Consider the following 20,576-nt stretch of genomic DNA (forward strand, 5'->3'; position numbering starts at 1 on the left):
AAAAGATCCAAATATTTATAAATTTTAAATTATATGTTACGTATAGGTAGGATTCTGGGCAAGTATATTTATACTTACATAATCCGTACATTTGTACGGCTTTGCTTTATACTTCGTTTTTAGCATTAGAAAAAAGGTAAACAATGTAATGTTGACGTGTCTTTTTATTGAAAAACGACTTATTTTTCAAACGCGTTTTTTTAATTAAAAGACATGTCAATATCGCTCACATTCTTTCTAATGCTAAAACACGCAGTCTAGTATCATAGGTAAAATCGATGGTTAATGCGGCATGTTGCATGGATAATGCTGCTAGACTTCAGACTTTTGTCAGAGACGGCTAATAACACCAGCATGGAGAAGTTTCTTAACGATTTTCAGTAGTAAACGTAATAAAATTGAATACTTATATCAAATTCCGGAATTTTCGATATTCAGTGGTCTCAATTCCGGAATTGTAATATCGGAACATTCGTCCGAGATTCCGAAATTTAGAAATTTCGGAATCTCGGATTGCAACCTTGATATCACTACCTTGATACCAGCTAAATTGTCCCGATAGACAGAAAGCATTTTATTTAAAAAAAACTGAACTAAAGCCGTGGGTCGGTTTTTTCAGCGCAGTGTACTCCCGCACATACAGTCGGTAGACTTGCTTATAACATTCTGACCGACTTTTATTGGGTCGTTTAATCTCCTGCTCGTATTAATACTAATCAATACGTTTTTGGGGTCTTATGTACTTACTTACGAAATATAATTTTATAATTACCAGTCGCTTTTCGGTGAATATCGTATCGAGACATAATATTTGACGTATCTTAAAGTTCAAATCGGGCCGTAGGTCTCTAAAGGCAAGTACAAGTCACCTATAATATTATAAATTATTTATAAGTCGTGGTGTCAATTGGCCGAAAATATTTACACGACGCGGCGGCAATAACTTTGGATAAAAAATGTACATTATATTAAAACATGTTTAATAACCATTAAAAAAAAAACAACAAATTCGCTGCCGATATGTAGCGTTCCCAATCACTTGTTGACTAAGAATTTTCACAATTCACTGGATTTATCTGATAGTATTTGTTTATGTCGCAGAAAGCAAATCGTAACTGGAACCTCAGGTGGCATGAGCTTTCTCTGCCAAAAATGTGGGAGGTCGTGCCGCTCACGCATCGGCCTCCACAGTCACCAAACCCGTTGTATAAACAGCAATGCTTAAATCGTCTGCAATAGACGCAAATGAGAGGATCACAGGATGATGATTTGTTTATAATACAGCAAATTACTTATATTGATGGCTGGGTAATCCAATGCTAACTAATTAATTCTCATCTATTCAGTTTCATACGCCGATCTATTTCACAGTTGTAAACGCCTTAATCTAAAATTGAGGCATTAAATATTCCTCTGACAGTAAAGTTGAAGTTGAAATACTATCAGTACTACTAGGCTCGTATAGTATTTATTTACAAAATCATATTATTCGTATAGGTAATAAGATGGCTTTTGTTCTCAACAGGCACAGGGGACAGTATCAGACTGTCGAACGACTGCAAACTGAGATTCAAACGGTTTATTCTCTGGAAATGAAGCTTTAGTTTTTATATCTTCTTTCAAACATGCAGACGGAGGATTTATATTGTGAAGCATTAATTGCATGGATTTGGATTGTTCACGCAGAGGAGGCATGACGTGATACAGCTTATACCAAAATTTAGGGTCTTCCCAAGCGAGGTATGTATTATTATAAAGGTAAAGTTGTAGGTCCGAAGGCAGTACTTCAGGTTTATTCAAACCGCAACGGACTATTAGCACACGTGCTGTTCGGCGCTCCATCGCATGTGCATGGGCAGCATGGAACTCTTCTAGTGCCCACTTAGATTTGGCATAGTTATCTGAAACTAGCAAGAGTGTGCGCCGAGCACACAGCACCGAGCGAGCAATCTGTTCCATCACAGCGTCCCCCGGTTGCCAATCACGACAGTGTTCTATTGTAGAGTACCCAAGTTTCTCCAATCCACTCTTTAGTTCATTAAGCCTTTCAAGATCGTCATAAGCGTATGATAGGAATACATCATGAGTCTTGTCCGGGTCGTTAACTTTGTCATTAGCACTGAGAATCCAGCGGAGACATAAGTTACGTTTAAACAAAAGTTGCTTGACTCGTGGCAATAGACGTTGCAATATTAAACCTGCCACTACCAACGTCAATAATGGCACCGCTACACCGAACAGTATCGGCAGCAGAACACTGGCACACAGCTCGTTTTTCGTTTTCAAAGAAACATAACTCTGATCCATGCACTGTGTTGTATCCCAATCAAGTACCTGTAGACAAGGATACATCCATATAAAGCAAACCTTATTTTAGGTGTTACTGGCATGTTAACAGACATAGTAATATCAAATTGTAAATAACCAGTATTGTAATTGATGATTGATTTGATTTACATACCACACGTTTTAGGAGGTTAAATGCAGGTGCATCGCCACAACTGCAGGCTAACCGATTGCCGGCGAGTAACACAGATCGGTTCTTCCCTGCGGCATGCTCACCACTAAGCAATTGCGCCGCGGCTAGTGTGACGTGTGCAATACTGTTATTACGCACGTCTAATACCTGCAAACAAAAATAATTTAGTCATAGTACAGACAAAAATATTGGGTTTACGGACCCAGAAGGAATCTCCACAGCTGCTGCTCAAAAGAAACTGGCCCACCATTAGCACAGCAAAGATCGCAACATGTACGACACGATATCGTCACCATGCCTACGCTGCGTCAAATGCTGGTCAAATCTTAGTTCCTTTCATCTATTTGATAACGCATTTCAGGTGATTGCGCATAATAATATATCAATTGCCCATAAAATTAACTCAACATTACATCATCATTGTCACCGTGGTTTAATTTGGCACGCTTGTCCCGTCGATAATAACAAAACAGCATACGACATTTTCCAACGAACGTTTCTTTGACTATGAAGAACATTTTAAGTGGAAAGTGGACAGCCGCATCTCCATACAAACGTAGTCCCCATTTTCCTCTCTGGATATCAACATCATACCTAGAAAATATTTTTATAAAATTTGAGGTACAATATTAACTACAGCTATGACCCTTCACTTTGATTTTGTTTTGATTTTTAAATTATACATATAAGGCCACTTGCACCAAACACTAACCAGGGGTTAACCGGTTAAACCTGGAGTTTCCATGGTTACCAGTACAATTTGACACTGGGCAAACGGCTTAACCGGTTAACCCCGGGTTAGTGGGATGGTGCAAATGGCCCTAAGTATATGAGTTGGCGTTTCCGAAAATTGTATGTAATTTGTCTTTCGCTCTTAAATCGTCATAAAATCGGCAAAGTGTCATATTTATGATGAACTATGCATCAAATTATATATAAATATTTTCCATAATTAATATTTGTCTAGAGAGTAAAATGTGGCTAAATTTGTATGGAGTAGCGGTCGTCGAAATAAAGTTACATAATAAATAAATACATATACAAATCTGTACTAACGCGTAGGGTATCAGATATGTCCGTTTCGTCAATGTTGGTGATGTTGTTGTTGGGAGCATGAAGCTCGACGAGTGCGAGGCGTGGCACGGCGTCTAGTGCGCCGGGTCCAACATGTAGCGCCAGCGGAAACTCCCGTGCGGCCGGCGGCCAGCGAGGCGCCTGCGGCAACGTGCCCGTGCACCGAACCACCGTTGCGTTATCGCGTGGGCGTTTTTCGCACGAACACTCTGTAAAATATAATTTCGATGAGAAAACAGACTAAAACACCATCGTTTTCAATCAACAGTTCAAATTTAGGAGGGAAGAATAGCTTTGCGATCCTAGCGAAATAATGCGCGGTATTTTTTCTATGAAATTCCATTTCGGGAGAAAACGTTTTCCATTAACTAAATCTTAACCAATCACTTTGATTTTAATGTCAATCGCTTCAGCATAATATAAGATCGCAATATATATTATGCTAAAGCGATTGACATTAAAATAAATATTCTAGGTTTATAGGTTTCATTAAAATATATATATATATTTTTTTTTTCAAACATTAAAAACAAAAGGAAAACCTAATAAACCTAGTTTTTTACTGTGTCAATAACATGGAGAATGGAAAATATTTCGAAGTGGAAAAACGTTTTCTCTTTTTGGATGTACGATGATCGTACATCCGTCTATATACGATATCGTACTGCGATCACTTATTTTTGCACTTAGACGAATTAGCGAAACTGTTTCGACCCAAGCAGCGCTACTCGCTTATAATGGCTACGTTAATTCTCTCGTTATGGACTTGTAGTTTGGGGAAACTGTATTGACAGACGCAATATTTATAACACAGAAGCGTTGTATCAGAGCCATATTTGGCATAAACTAGGTATATAGGCTCATGTCGCACTTATTTTACAAAAAAAATCATACTCACTTTCCCTAGTATGTACTCGTACATTTTCAAAGTGTGTGTTTTCGTACATAAGTATAAATACATGTTTGTGGAATTCCAAACTATGGGTCCCCGCGCGACCAGAACACAGTATAAGTTTAATAATGTGAATATATTTAAATCACAAGTCCACGCTTGGCTAATACAGCAATGTTTTTATAGTATTAATGATTTTTTAAATAATGATTTAAGTAATGGGATTTGATTGTATTTGACATACATTTTATTTTATTTCATTTTTGTTATTGCACGATTTTTAGGGTTCCGTAGCCAAATGGCAAAAAACGGAACCCTTATAGATTCGTCATGTCCGTCTGTCTGTCCGATTATGTCACAGCCACTTTTTTCGGAAACTATAAGAGCTATACTGTTCAAACTTGGTAAGTAGATGTATTCTATGAACAATGCATTAATGATGCATTAAGATTTTTACACAAAAATAGAAAAAAAAAACAATAAATTTTGGGGGTTCCCCATACTTAGAACTGAAACTCAAAAAATCTCTTTTCATCAAACCCATACGTGTGGGGTATCTATGGATAGGTCTTTAAAAATGATATTGAGGTTTCTAATATCATTTTTTTTCTAAACTGAATAGTTTGCGCGAGAGACACTTCCAAAGTGGTAATATATATGTGTGTGTGTGTGTGTGTGTGTGTGTGTGTGTGTGTGTCCCGTAACTTCTAAAATAACAGAATGAAAAATCTAAAAAAAATTATAATATAATAATAACTCCACGGCCGATTCGGCCACGGCGACTGCTATCAACTCCGTTGCTGTCTCTGGTGTGCTCGCAAGTGACTGATGTAGCCGATCTTGCTACCAAAAGTTCGCGAACATTGCGGGCATGTGAGCACACCATTTTCGTAATTATAGTGCATAGCCGCGGGTGGTCTGGCTTTTATATCGTCGCGCTTGGCGTCCAGCTCTAAGCGCCGACGAGCTTCGAAATCAGCTACTTTGGCATTTATAGTAGCCCGCCACTCCATTCGTATGGCTGCCTGCTGCTCCCATCGCGAGGGCTCTATACGACACTTTTTCATGTGCCGCTTAAGCACATCTTTGTACCTGAGGAATTGGCCACCCTGTTTCCGCTTGCCCTCCTCAAGCTCAGAATAAAAGATGCGCCTAGCCACACGCTGGTCGTTCATCCGTGAAACGTGACCGCACCAACGAAGCTGACGTCGCATGAGGTATACCTCGATACCACCCACATTTGCTCTACGCAGCACTTCGGTATTCCGAACACGATCAGACCATCGGATCTTCAGTATTTTGCGTAGGCATCTGAGGTGGAATCGGTCCAGCATGCGAATATGGCGGCGATAAACGGTCCACGTTTCAGCGGAGTATAGAAGGTTAGGCAGCACGACTGCCATATAAACGGATATCTTAAAAATTGGTTTGAACGAGATCTAGTAAGTACTTAGTTTTTTTTTAATACGTCATAAAATTAAAAAAAAATTTTTTTTCATCAAACCCATACGTATGGGTTATCTATAGATAATAATAAATAATAATAATTCAGCCTATATACGTCCCACTGCTGGGCACAGGCCTCCTCTCATGCGCGAGAGGGCTCGGGCTATAGTCCCCACGCTAGCCCAATGCGGATTGGGGACTTCACATACACCTTTGAATTTCTTCGCAGATGCATGCAGGTTTCCTCACGATGTTTTCCTTCACCGAAAAGCTAGTGGTAAATATCAAATGATATTATAGATAGGTCTTCAAAAATGATATTTAGGTTTCTAATATCATTTTTTTATTCTAAACTGAATAGTTTGCGCGAGAGACACTTCCAAAGTAAAAAAATGTGTCCCCCCCCTGTAAATTCTAAAATAACAGACTGAAAAGTCTGGAAAAAAATATATGATATACATTACAATGCAAACTTCCACCGAAAATTGGTTTGAACGAGATCTAGTAAGTAGTTTTTTTTAAATACGTCATAAAAATTAAAAAAAAAAATTTTTTTTCATCAAACCCATACGTGTGGGGTAGTAAACCCATACGGCTAGCTAGCGCCAAGGAAGCAATGTTATGTTTCTCGAGGAGCAGGTAAAAAACAGGGCCGGATTTTCACACAAATATATTTGGGTGGTTTTACGAAATAACGCTAACTCTTCAGACTTCTAACAAACTGACACTGTTTGTATGGTTTGCATGAAAGAGTTAGCGTGATTTGACTCTAAACGATATGCATATATTGTTTTATATTTATTTATTTTATGCATACACTATTATGTATATGTTACTTATTTTTTTGTTGACTCATAATATAAATTTGTATAAATGTTTTACTAAATGTGTACTCTATTGTAAATAATATCTTTATTTTAGTGTACATAATTATAACATATAGGTCTATTTTAACATTAGTAGTACGGGATTGTTAAATGGATATACATATTTATTACTATTTTACCATTGTTTTATTGTTTATTTAAAATTAGCCTATTTAAAGTTTAAAATTAGCAAACAACTGTTTAAACAGTTGATTATCAAAATGAGTATATCTCGTTATTATTGTAATTACACAAACCCATTCTGTTAGATGTGTACCTAGTATTTAAATAGTGTTATGTTTTATCTCTTTAAATTAAAGAACGTAAAACCACCCAAATATATTTGTGTGAAAATCCGGCCCTGTTTTTTACCTGCTCCTCGAGAAACATAACATTGCTTCCTTGGCGCTAGCTAGCCGTGCGCTCGCATTACCAGTGCAAGCGAGGTCTTCGAATACGTATCTTTGTTTCGGATCGCAGTGTCACAAGTTAAGCTGGTTTGAGAGCGTTTAGTCGCCTACCTTAGACGCACCAATAGAGATCAGACAGCTATTCTGTTAGAATTCTGTATTAGTTCATAATGAATCTTATTCCGTGCTCAATAGAGTAGTAATTCAATAAACGCTACCTATGCGGCTTGACCATTTTTTCATAGTGGCACGCGCCTTTGCGGTTTTTAAACAATAGATAAGACGATAATCCGTAGAAGCTCACGGAGAAAAATAGAAACTATAATTGTAATGTTCAAATGAAGCTCTTTCAAATGATACCGTCTTCCAAATTTTAAATCGATAGCTTAAGTACTTTTCCACCTATTATTATGTTATTCATGTTTATGTTGTTATTATTATTAGAATGTTATTTAGCAATGTGCCAGACAGACGGACGAACAGAGTCGCACCATAATAAATCCTTTTGAACCTTTTCGGTACGGAACCCTAAAAAAGGTGTCAACGTGGTGTCAACTCACCGTCGATGGATCTGTGATTATAATACATAATATAAAAAAATAGGAGGAAATGAACATCGTCATTCAGCTCAAACCTAAGGATTAATGGCGACGACGAAGGATTTGCATACGCGTAATTAAGATTATGAGTAGTAAATAGAAGTCTTCATAGTTTATTTAAAAGTGAGTAGATTAACGTGTGCGGGCATGGCAATAGAGTCGAACGGTACGTTCAGGATCTCCATAGTGATTTGGTTACACCTAATGAAGATCATACCTGGCAAACAGAAGCCTTCATACGGGCAGAGAATATCATCGGGTCCGTGAGCGAGCAGCGTAGCGCGTGTGGGCACAGGTACCGAGTCGCATGGAACGTCGTCTACCAGCTCCAACATTGAGCAAACACGCAGAGCCTCACGCAGCCAGTACGCGCCGCAGTCGCAGGTCAGCGCATTCAACTTTAACTGCACTGGTACTCGCTGTAACATGTAAAGCCATATTTTAGCTCCAATAATTGAAAACACCACCTCACGCAAATAATTGATGCCCCCTTATTTCAGTGTTAAACATTGACATAACAGACAGACAGACTCTGATTGTGGTTTTATGTAAGAATTCAATGGTCTGATGCCATTATTTTACATTACCGCAAGAACATTGGTATCGCCGGGTGTTGAGGATGCGTCTTGAATGCATTGCTTCACATCACTAGGTAACACTTCGATAAAGCGCAACAAATTGTTGCTCAGGTTGAGCCAAACCGGCTCTCCTGCCGTCTTGTGCAAGTTTCTCTTCATTTCTAGCTCGTCGTACTGCAAATTATCAAATATTTATTTACTCGAAAGATTTAGTAGGTGTGAAAATTCTTAGACTTTTAGTTTTGCTAATTCACAAAAAATATTCTAGTACGTATGTTATCCCAGTTCCTAACTAATAGAGGCTGAAGTTATAGATGCCTGTGCCTTAATATAAATAGGGTGTCATTTAATCGATCTGCAAAATATTCCTTTTTTGTTGAACAAAAATATATATTTGGTCTGCCAAAATGTATACTCGGTCAGCAACTTATGGTTAGCAAGTATTTCTAAACCAGTTCGCAATAAGTGTCACACTGAGCTGCTCTAAATTGATTTGGTTAATTAATAATTTGCAGATTAATTATTTAATCGGCAGTAAGCGATCCACCATTAATCAAATTTTGATAAGCAATCAGTGGGTAAGCGGATTATTTCATTTTGGATTACAATTTAGCTGATACGCAAAAATTGGTTACTTGAAAAACTGTTGATCAGCAACCAACCGAACATACCCCTTTTGCTAACCAGCTGATTTTTTAATCAAAAATAATATTGGCCTTCATTTGATTACTTCCCTTTCATTTTGTCGTTCAAAAAACTTACTGCCCATTCACAAAATGGGCGCAACTAGCTCTTTGTTGGAGTGAGGGGTGAAGTGGCCGGGACGCAACTGTGGCGGGGTGAAGCTGTTGGATCTGGGTAGTTCCGGCGCTGCGGAAGAGCAGCCCTTGCACGGGGGTAGGACAGACAAGACCACGTGGATAGTGGGGTGCACTGATTCGGTTTTAGATGACCTTGACATTTTGGTAACCTTGAGATTTTGGTGGTGGTGATATATTGTCACGTGGGTTGATTTCACTCCGCCTGCAACTGTGCCTATTTTTCAAATCAAACGTTAGTCACCTTATTATATCAGTACCCCTAATAATAATAATAATAAGCCCCCAGGGCAGCTTGTGGCGAGCTGAATGGGAAGTGACGTCCCTTGGGTCCCATACCCCCGAGAGTCGGCCAGGCCCCTCTCTCCGGCTTGCCTTGATTGGCCGGCTGGAGTGAACACTGAGCAGGGGCCGCAGGACTCTCACCTCTGGCTTGCCTTTACCGGCCGTCCAGAGTGGGGTGTCAGAGCTATATGCTCGCAGGGTGGAAGTGAAATATGCATAAGACGCGAGTTGGCACAGTGGCTTGGGTAGAAAGCGGCGCACACCTCTCCACACCCTGAGCCACTCATGTAATGTTGTCCCCTTGTCGCTCCGTGCGAGCGGCCGTTTTCGGGGACCCATATTGTGAGTTGGCGAGTCACCACCTGCCCACTTTTTTTTTCATGTTTTTAACATATGATTAGGGCAGGTGCCATAGTCTTCTTCATAGTCCCGGCTATCAGTCCACTAGTATTTCAACCCAATAGCCCTGTATTTTTTTACAATAGCCCCACACTAACAGGGGTTTATCCTTGGGTGCATTGCTATAGTGCATACAGGGATAATCGTCGGTTGGTGTCACATCACATTTAGTAAATTGTCTATTACAAAGGGCCTCTACGTGTTGGCTTCGGCCCCACGCACGCCTTCCAAATGTCCGGGACCCCATGGTCCCGAGATAAAGTAAAGACAGATAATAATAATAATAATAATTCAGCCTATATACGTCCCACTGCTGGGCACAGGCCTCCTCTCATGTGCGAGAGGGCTCGGGCTATAGTCCCCACGCTAGCCCGATGCGGATTGGGGACTTCACATACACCTTTGAATTTCTTCGCAGATGTATTGCAGGTTTCCTCACGATGTTTTCCTTCACCGAAAAGCTAGTGGTAAATATCAAATGATATTTCGTACATAAGTTCCGAAAAACTCATTAGTACGAGCCAGGATTTGAACCCGCGACAGGATTGAAAGTCGGACGTCATTTCCACTCTACACTACACTACACTACACTAGTGTAAATAAATTCGATTTCGAAACGTGACGTACGCGTTTGCGTTTAGACTCATTTTGTATGTGATTTAGAAAGAGCGCGCCAAGCGGGACGTTTTGGAAACTCAAAATCCTATACAAAATGAGATTTAACGCAAACGCGTTCGTCACATTATGATGTCGATTAAATTTACACTAGGGGTACAGATTACCATTCCTTTCATATGCCTACGTTTGAATTAAACTGCTTAGAGACATGTTTTTTCTACGAACCAATTTTTACATCTTCCTGACCAAATAATAATTTTGCAGCTCAAATATTTATAAGCAGATAAATTATGACAGAAGCAGATTGATATTGTTTATAATGTTGACCGTTATTGAATTATTTGCTGAATAAGATTTGTAGCTTGATTTTTATTTATTGCTAGCAAAATCATTGTTCAATCAGCTGTTCATTTAATTACTTTCCATATAAATAGTTAAAATATTTTTTGGTGTGTGTTTTTTAAAATTCATTTATATTACACCGGATTTATTGGTATATTGATTATATTTAAGAATACCGTCGTTGAAACCGTTTTTATTGAAAACTTCTTATTTAATATAAACTGAAACATTACATCAATGTATTGTACTTTTTTTGTTAAGGTTTGGTTATTTAATTGTTGCCCGTAACTTCGTACGCGTAATTTTTTTATGTTGGATACTTTACATTAACATTGAACACTGTATTTACAGCAATAAATATCACTAGGGTTAATAATTTAAGGGATAAATAAAAATAAAAAAAAACACTGAAATATCTTTCTTGTTTTCTAATTGTACGACTTGCTGACAAGGGAGTGAATTTTCAAAAACGCTGTATTTACGTTTATTTATGTGTTTTGACATGGTGCAAAATTTCAAGCTCTAGGTTAAAATAAGACTAGAAACCCCATAAAAATTTTCGCCCCTTTTTATTTTTTCAAAATTGCTTCTTATTTTGGATAGAATGTAACCTAATGTGCAAACGTCAACTTTATAACTTTTGTAGTTTCGGAGTTTCGGCTCTGCGTGGATGAGTCAGTCAGGAGTCAGGATATTATACGCACGTAGTACGTATTTAAATATAAAAAAATAAATTAAAGATTATGACACATTGTTATGAAGGAAACGTTATGTAAATAAAAGTAATATCGTCGCCCCCATGCTTAACTAACATATCTGCAAATTTGACAAAATTGAGATTTTGATGTAAATCTGTACCAAATACGATAATGCATAATGTCACCAATTTTTAGATTTCTGTCTTTTAAGCTTTCGAAGTTTCATTTCTAACTCATGGTAGACTTTCGAAGTGTAGATAAGGTATTTTTCCTTGGCCGATAGAATTGTGACGCCCGTGGATAATTAACGAATCTACCATTTTCGTTAACTTTCTATAATGGCAATTAGTATTAACATGTGGCTTGTATTATTTATCTGTGGCGTTTATAAATAAAAATAAAAATCATTTATTTCGGACGACACAATCCATATTTTGTTAGTTACAAATATACTTAAATTACTATGTTAGTACCTAAACTAAGATGTTGGGAGGTCCAGTGCCTAATTAATGCACTGTCCCATCTCCCTGCCACGACGGCCAGGAGACTGTGGCGGCTGTCGCGCACCCTTCGGAGCGTCGCGGCGGCGCAGCGCTTGCGCATCGTTGTTTATAGGCAGACGGACTCTCAAATTTGTTGTTTTTATATATCTTTTACATTCAAATTAAGGGCAAATGCCAAGAAAAAATTGATGTAGAAACTAGATTACATTTGACCAAAACCTTACAACTAATGTAGTAAGTAGGCTCAATGGACACAAATTGCGAAATCATGTGTATTTTCATATAATTTTAAGTATGTATAATTACCATCATAGCAGTATAATTTTAGGGTAAAAAGGCTAGTAGGTATAATAGCCGAGAGGTGACGAGCGAAACTTTAAATTAAAAATTTGAACTTTTTTCAAAGTAGGTACTTATAAGTAATTGTGGTCAAAAGTTAAAACCCGCTCGATGACCTTGTTCCGTCGCAAGTTTTGCGTGGCGCGCTATATCTTCCAATTAGTGGCTTGATGCTCCCTCCAATTCAGATGAATAATATTGATTGACAGGTATGACTAAAATTCTATGTGACGTGATAACATTTCAGAACTTAAATAAGTTTGTTTTGTTAAAAAAAATCCACACTTAATTAGAAATGGCACATATCAACCGCTGGGACTAGTATGTTTTAACTACGGTTGGTTTAAACTACGAGTATGTTTTTTATACTTAAATTATTACTTTAGTTGGGTGCATTAATAGTAACTATACGAGTTTTATATAGTATTTAGCATTTTCCTCATCCCTCCCATGATCCATCAACTCGCTACTAGTATCAAAATAAAGCGTGGGTTCTTATAGCAATACACCTTACTGGACGTAAACCTTACGCCATTACATTAAGGTATATGAATGCTCAGTTTACTGCATCAACAATAATAGCACGTAAGTGACGTAAGCCGTAAGCTTTACCAACTCGATTAGCAATAATAAGTAAGGTTCCTATAGATAATTGATGCAGCATTATTCTAATGAAATTCTCTATATGCGGAATGTATCGTCCCGCATCATACTAGACACTTTACAAATGAAATGTACACTATCTTTCTGTTGCCGTTTGAGCATATTGGCAGTCCAGTACCTAACTACTGAAAACAAGATCATAACGATAATTTCTTAAACCACAAGATAGAAGATATACTTCTTACTTACAAAGTTGCCTGATATGTTTTCTGTGGTTATAATTAAACGAGTAGGTGGGTAAGAACTCAACTTCTGGCTACGTCGAAGAAGTTGGTAAACATCAGATAATACTTATTAGTAGTTTTGTTCTATAAAATTTAAAAACTTACCGTCAGATCGCCTATTTCGTTATAACTGAGATCTATATGCATAAGTTCGTTGTTAAAGGTCCAATCATAGCAGATGCGAGTTGCGTGCGTACTTCGTAATTCCAGCCGACGCAAGGTCTGAGGCAAGTTTGCGTATACTGTCAACAAATTGTAAATAATTCAGCCAGTTTAATTTATAATTTCAAAATAGTACATTTGATATAAAAATAAAATAAACCATGCTTTAACTAAGTTAAAAAAACACTCAATCAGTACGAATATTAAATAAACTATAATTATCTTGGCAGAGTTTTGGTATGTATAATTTTATTTTGCGTTTGTTTAATTGTCCGAGACGTTATTGGCATAAGCTGTTTAGCATAATAGGTTTTAGGTGAATGTTTACATTACATTACCCCGCGGAAAAGTCTTTCTGCGCGGTGTGCCACCACGCTAAACGACCGGCTGGACATTTTATGAGGGGACTATCATGTAAACCTCCACCGACCAAGGGCAGTAAAGACCCCGTTAGGACCCCGAGGCTGAACATGTTGACCGCCCGAGTGGCTAATGACAGTGCAAACACCATCATGGATTGTGATGCTGCTACACCATGAACTACTACAAACGAACGCGAACAACTGCGTTCGCGCTCAGGACCTGCTAATGCAGGTCTTAACGGAATGTGGCGTGAGTGTAGGGGTTGTGGCGAAACCTTGGTGTATCCCCCCTCGGACAAATTTGGTGGGGGCAACGGATGGCAAAATGGCACTAGTCACGCCTGCTGTCGGAAACTTTCGAACATAAATAATGCGTAAAAAAAAAGGTTTGAAATACGACCTCACGAGAAAAACCTGTTGCCCAAAAGTGGGTTAGGTTAGGTTAGAACTAGGACCTCCATGAAAAAGAACTGTTGCCAGAAAAGTGTTTTGTGTGTGTATGTGTTCATTTGGCGAAATGAAATTATGAGAAAATACAGCAAGCCGAATGTTTCGCAATTCACAAGAATCTCCGTCCGGGGGCGGGCCCTACGTTGCTTAACTTCGGTGATTGGATGATAACCTCGAGATTGTAAAGAAATATTTATTTTTATTCTGTTTTTAGTATTTGTTGTTATAGCGGGAACAGAAGTACATAATCTGTAGAAATTTCAACTGGCTAACTATCACGGTTCATGAGATACAGCCTGGTGACAGACGGACGGACTGACTGACGGACAGCGGAGTCTCTGTAATAGGGTCCCGTTTGACCTTTTGGTACGGAACCCTAAAAAAATATGCCAAAGATAGGGGAACCCTGGTTAAATCAACATTGACAGCTTTCAAATAACATCATATCCATACATATTTCATAAAAATATTATAAGCTCGAATCATCCTCCTGATAAGACAGGCATTGTATGCCACTTTAGGTATTAAATGATCAACCTCTAAAACATTTTTATGCTAAGTTTTACTGTCATACCACAACAATAACAAGGAATAATCAATAATTAGAAAATAGGTGGTTAAGAAATAAGTTTTTTTTTTTTAAATGTTTATTATACATCCAGAAATCTCCACCTTTATCGTAAATTTAATAATCCAAGACTTCACAAGATGACTGACCAGATACGAGTATTTTAGATGGTTGAGAACTTACATCGTATAAACATATTACGAGCTCCGCCACATAGCGAGCCCAGGGGGTTGTTATTGGCCTTCAGCGCCTGTAGCCGCGTCAGAGGCGCCACAGATTGGGCAAGAGTTGCTCCACTCAGCCTATTGTTTGACAAGTCCAGCTCGCGTAGCCACTGCAGCGGAAAGAACACGCCACTGAAATATTTTTATAGAATTGGTTCTTGGTTTCATTTAACTGCCCATGAATTATTGGAATTTCATAGTTTATTTTAAGAGGGTATTATGAGTGACATAAAATGAGTAATATAATATGAATACAAAAGAAAAGTAAAAACTTAATTAAAATACCTTTGTTGGAGCTACTGAGGTGAAAACTATAAGTAATAATTTAAAATAAGGTAAACGTTCCAGTGCTCGACATGTTACATTGGACGAGTAGTCATTAATTACCAACTTTAAGTTACATAACAAGAGACTAATAACCTAATAGTCAAACTCTATTAATTTTTTTTGGGGCTTCGACTACAATTAAGAATTCCTATATTAAATAAATAAATAAATGCTATCTAATTGCCCAATAGATGACACCTTGTTGTCATCTCTATAGCTTAAAGATGACATGTACCTACTGGAACCTTGACGAGCATTCGGATGTCTACCTTTTGAAATTACTTACTTTGGTAAAGACGTGAGGCTATTGTAGGTAAGGATAACTTTTGTTATGTTCGCGCCCTCAAACATTGAGCTTGGCAGTTCTGTCAGCCCACATGATTGCAGTCGCAGTTCCTTAAGATTAGAACCTTTAAGCCAACTAGTCAGCCCACTATCAAGCCGTGTATCCAGCGGCACGTAGCTTAGAGCCACGTTTGTCAGGTTAGTTAGTGATGTCAGTTGTGGTGGAGTGAGTGTTGCCCCTGGAGACTCGGCTAAACTCGCCGAGGATTCCGCTAGGTACAAAGCACGTAGCGAAAGCAGTCGTTCGACCCAACGCGGCGCACTGCTGCTGACGTTACGTAACGCACGTTCTGCGTTGGGAAGCCTCGCATTTACAATGTTGAGGATCTGAAGTGAGGTTGGTAATCGGTTGAGTGCTTTTGGTTCCAGTACCACATCGGTAAGCTTGAGCGACCGCAATCCAGGTACTTCATCTAGGAAGTCAAACGAAGGACGCGGCGGTTTCGTTGAATCGACTGCAGTAATTTCAAGGTTGGTTATTTGCAAGCCCTGTAAGTGACGGATTTCCAATCTAGGTTCTGCTGGCAGTTTTAAAAGAAGTGTTTTGGTCACAGTGACATTAAAGGCCTTCAATGTATCGTAGTATGTGCTATGAGGAATCACGCACTGGTTGAATACAGCTTCCTCCACGGTGACATGCCGTGTCATAACCGGCATTTCAGAGTCATCCGATAGTAACAAGGCGCCATCACTGAGGTTACTGTCACATCTCAGTCTAAAATGATGTCCTTCTAGGAAATCTAACATTACTGCATGGCCTGGAAAATAACATAGTATCTCAATGAATTACCAAATTCTACATAAATTAGAAATTATCTACTTACGTAATATTTCATTTTAAACATTAAGACTTAACTGTCTAAGTGTTTCCGGTATTTAAGACCAATTCGAACTCTATTTACCATATGTTATTTGATATTGATATTTTAACATCGGTTCATCTTACCCGCACATATACCTATACATACGTTATATTGATGCGGCATGGAAATATTACTGAGAGATATTTTATCAATATCCTATTAATAAAGTTCGAACAGGCCTTCTTATAGGACGACTTTGCAAGGTGACTTGCAAACATATGTTTATAAACGGTCATAACAAAATTAAGTAATATTTATTTGTTATATTTATATGAATATCCACTGCTAAGATTTTTGCTTGCAAGCCTAACCTCAAGTTTTATTTGCAATATCTATGCACTGCATCGATTAATTGTTTACTATTACGTCGGGGTTTTTCCTTTGTGTCGGACAATATTCACACTTGGATTTTACAGGTATCTTTTATAGTTTACGCTTATTTAGGAAAACCAAATGAGTTGTTGGATATACATATTTGTGAGATTTTAGTAACGATTTCAAAACATAAAAGGCAATTATTATAATAACATAAAATAAATAAGTTTAATCCTTTCTAACACACTCTTACTATTTACATTAACAATTTCAACTCCATAAGAAGGTAAATAAACGCTTCCTTTATATTGGCGTCACCGATGTGTCATTTTACTGCCTGCTCGAAATACTTAAGTACAGTACCTAGTAGTATGAATATCATATCCTCAACTAGTGATTTCACTTACCGTTAACTGTATATGTGATATCCTCACGTCCGTGGCCAGTCTTATTACACTTAGTGAAAGGACGGCATACAGCACCTTCGAAGGAGTCACGGATGCTCGCGGCTCCAACATTGACAACGAACCCCACGAACCCAAGCACCCAAAGCATCACGGTGCACACAGTCAACAATCATACGTAGAGCCAAGTTGCTTTCCCAATTAATACGACTTAAGATCCAGTCATACTTGTTTTAATAAGCTAACCACTAACCACAGAACATGTTTAGCACATAGCACTAATGAGCGCTCACGTTATACGGGTATTTTTCCTTGTAGCAAGATTGTTTTTTGTCGTAACTATGTAGATGCGAGGTGAGCGACGCGACGGCTTGCCTCGTTGCCGCGAACAGATAGACTGAGAGAGAGATATACTATGTATGGTTCTTCCGTGGTAGGTGCGATGTCCTGGACCAACTTCACTGTGGGTCCAATATTGTTAACATAACTGTTAATTAATACTATGTACCCTGTGGATCTCTCTTAAAATTTATCTCTCTCTCTCTTACAAACAATTCGTTAGAACTTTTATGATACATAAATAACACTTATTCGTATTTTTTTATAGTCTATCAGGGTTACTTACTCGTACAGATGCTTGGCCATCTAGGTACAATACACTTGTCGTTATTAAGTAGTAAGATTTACTAGTTGACATATTATCGTATAAAATTTATTTATTATTGACCCTTCTTACTCTACTACTGTACTTTTTCACCACACCAACTGGTAAAGGCCCTCTTGATTGTTCAAAAACTAATGAGAAACTTGCGTTTTATCCACACGTGGGGCAAAGTAATCAGATGCAAATTTTGAGTCGTTTCCAACACACCAATCAAAAACATCATTTAAAAGTCAATTTCACCAGCTAACATGAGTTAGCTGGTAAAATTGACTTTTAAATGATGATTTTGGATGATAAATATTTAATTACGTTAATTTGGATTTGATTTGGTTTGTGTTTTTATTGGTATTTCATAGTTATTATTTTCCTCGCGTCGGTGTGGTGAAAAATGTTGTGTTTCACTCGGAGGCAAAGTTCGTTTAACCCTCGCAACGCTCAAGATTCCACTTCTAGTTTAGAATATTAAACACGCGTGCTTTTTCCGTATATATAATTACGTTCATTTGGATTTGATTTGTTTTTTTTTTTGGTATTTCATAGTTATTATTTTCCTCGCGTCGGTGTGGTGAAAGATGATGTGTTTCACTCGAAGGCAAAGTTTGTTTAACCCTCGTGCCTTGAAGCCCTCGCAACGCTCAAGATTCCACTTCTAGAGCCACTCGCTACGCTCGTGGTTCAATTTTGGAATCTCTCGCTTGCTCGGGTGTCAATATTAGGACGAGCGTTTAAACAATAACTTTGCCCCTTGTAAAACAAATAACTATTTCAACACACTTGCTCAAAACGACGTTTTTATTCCACCAATTTTTGGCTCATAATCCTATATATTACACACGCGTGCTTTTTCCGTATATTATAACACTCGTGCTTTTTCATTATATTATTCGACTGAGTTAGGAAGGTAACTGATTGCTAATAATATGCATGGAAACGGAGCCTTCTCAATTTGGTCGAGTAATACATTTTTTAAACCAACTATTAGGTTTCAAATATTAATTCAAAGAGGTTTTATCACACCAAACATAATTTATAGATTAAGTTATCTCGTAAATTAGGTACATTAATGAATAAACATAACATACCTATTATCGATTTGATCTCCATCCGTCGAATAGAAATACGAAAATATTAGCTTTGTTACATTTTTTTAATTGGCTGTTTGTCTTCGTTCGCGCCTTTGACTCGCGCGCGTATTGGAATCGTGCGTAAAAAAAAACGCGCCAGCCATTTTCCGTATTTGTCATAAAATTGGAATAGTTTTGCATGTTTTTAGTTTATATGTTGACGAAAATGTCATTTTCCAGCATTGAAAATGAAGAACACATAAAATTGACGCTGCCAGTAATACTAATAGAGACAAGAGCCGAGAACGATAGCTTTTTACCATCAAAAGGGGATGAAAAATAATTGGTGGCATATGAAGCTTTTATTCAGTGGAAAATCAGCAAAAACGCCCAGTCTTTCTTGGAAAACGTGTTGGTAGCTTAGTTCAATGAACTGGCGAATAAATGCCTACAAGCCCAGCACGCTTTGGTGCAATTATTCGATGTTAAAACTGTAAGCCATTTTGAAAATTGTACTTATACTGTTTTGACAAAAAAATCTAATTTATAAGTTTTGTTTTTTCCTCGCAAGTGTGTTGAAAAACGTCGTATGAAATGCGTGTGCATTGGTCATTTCCCACATCGGCTTTCTTATTGCGTGCTCGCTTACAGCTCGCGCGCACAATATTGCCTCGTGTGTAATGACCAACTTAGCACACTTGTATCATAATGTACTTATAATATGATATAGATAGGTATCTTTAAAATATTGGAAAAATAATGAAACGACTCGGCCACTTTGTATTATACTGTTGTATATTCATAGTAATATTATTCTATAAAAAAATAAAAATTATAGTATAAAAATGCGGAGCCTTTTACACTTTATTTTAAAAGCCGCCATAGTAGCTCATTATTCAATGGGTTTGTCCCACAACTCTAGAGTAGTGCATACTGCATATATACTCCAGAGTTGTTAAGTAAATATAAATACAATACACAGCTATAATTTAAGTAAATTTTACGATATAACAGATTTCAAAAAATCTGGATACAATTTTGACGCTAAAGCAGTATGATAATGTTGTAATAGTGTAATGTCCGGTAAGTGAGAGTAGAAACCTATTGAGAGCATGTGGCATGTCGGAGTTTTAATAGGCAACGCATAATGCAAACATCCGTAAGTCCTTTTGATTCGATCGCATAAGTATGTACCTACTGGACATTTGCTGTTTCACATTAAGGCGCTCTTATAGACAGATTTTAGGTTTTTGAGGGGGTGAAGCAGACGAAGTGGTAAAGCAGGCAGGCGGGCGCCCCGCGCGCCGCGCTCGCAGCAAGCCTACGTCCTTATTCTGACGCCATCCGTATTCTGGTTTGTTAGTTCTGGGATCTTTTCCGGAAATTTATATTGATTATGATTTAAACTTAATGAAATTAAAAATTTGATAATTATATATAATACTAGAGTATACCGCGGCAAATTAAGAACCTAGTAAAATGATACCAAATCGTTTTGTGTCGAAATAATATTACTTACTAATTCAGACAAAAGTTACAACTGTCTGGTTTAAATCATATATAGATACCTATTCAAAACTTAGTTGACCTTAAAA

The 20,576-nt window shown here is 37.8% G+C and overlaps 1 protein-coding gene across 1 annotated transcript; it reads right to left on the minus strand.

Annotated features, from left to right (window-relative positions):
* Positions 1–963: 963 nt before the first annotated feature.
* Positions 964–17,651, minus strand: LOC133516096 (protein toll-like). Its single transcript, XM_061848825.1, has 9 exons — positions 17,257–17,651; positions 15,613–16,429; positions 14,959–15,131; positions 13,339–13,475; positions 8,354–8,518; positions 7,984–8,185; positions 3,536–3,762; positions 2,462–2,626; positions 964–2,334 (listed from the first exon to the last, which is right to left on the minus strand). Exons 1-9 carry the CDS (start codon positions 17,402–17,404, stop codon positions 1,519–1,521), a joined length of 2,850 nt encoding a protein of 949 aa, XP_061704809.1. The 5' UTR covers positions 17,405–17,651; the 3' UTR covers positions 964–1,518.
* Positions 17,652–20,576: the final 2,925 nt, after the last annotated feature.

This window comes from Cydia pomonella, chromosome 3 (assembly GCF_033807575.1).
Source record: "Cydia pomonella isolate Wapato2018A chromosome 3, ilCydPomo1, whole genome shotgun sequence".
NCBI classification, from domain to species: Eukaryota; Metazoa; Arthropoda; class Insecta; order Lepidoptera; family Tortricidae; genus Cydia; species Cydia pomonella.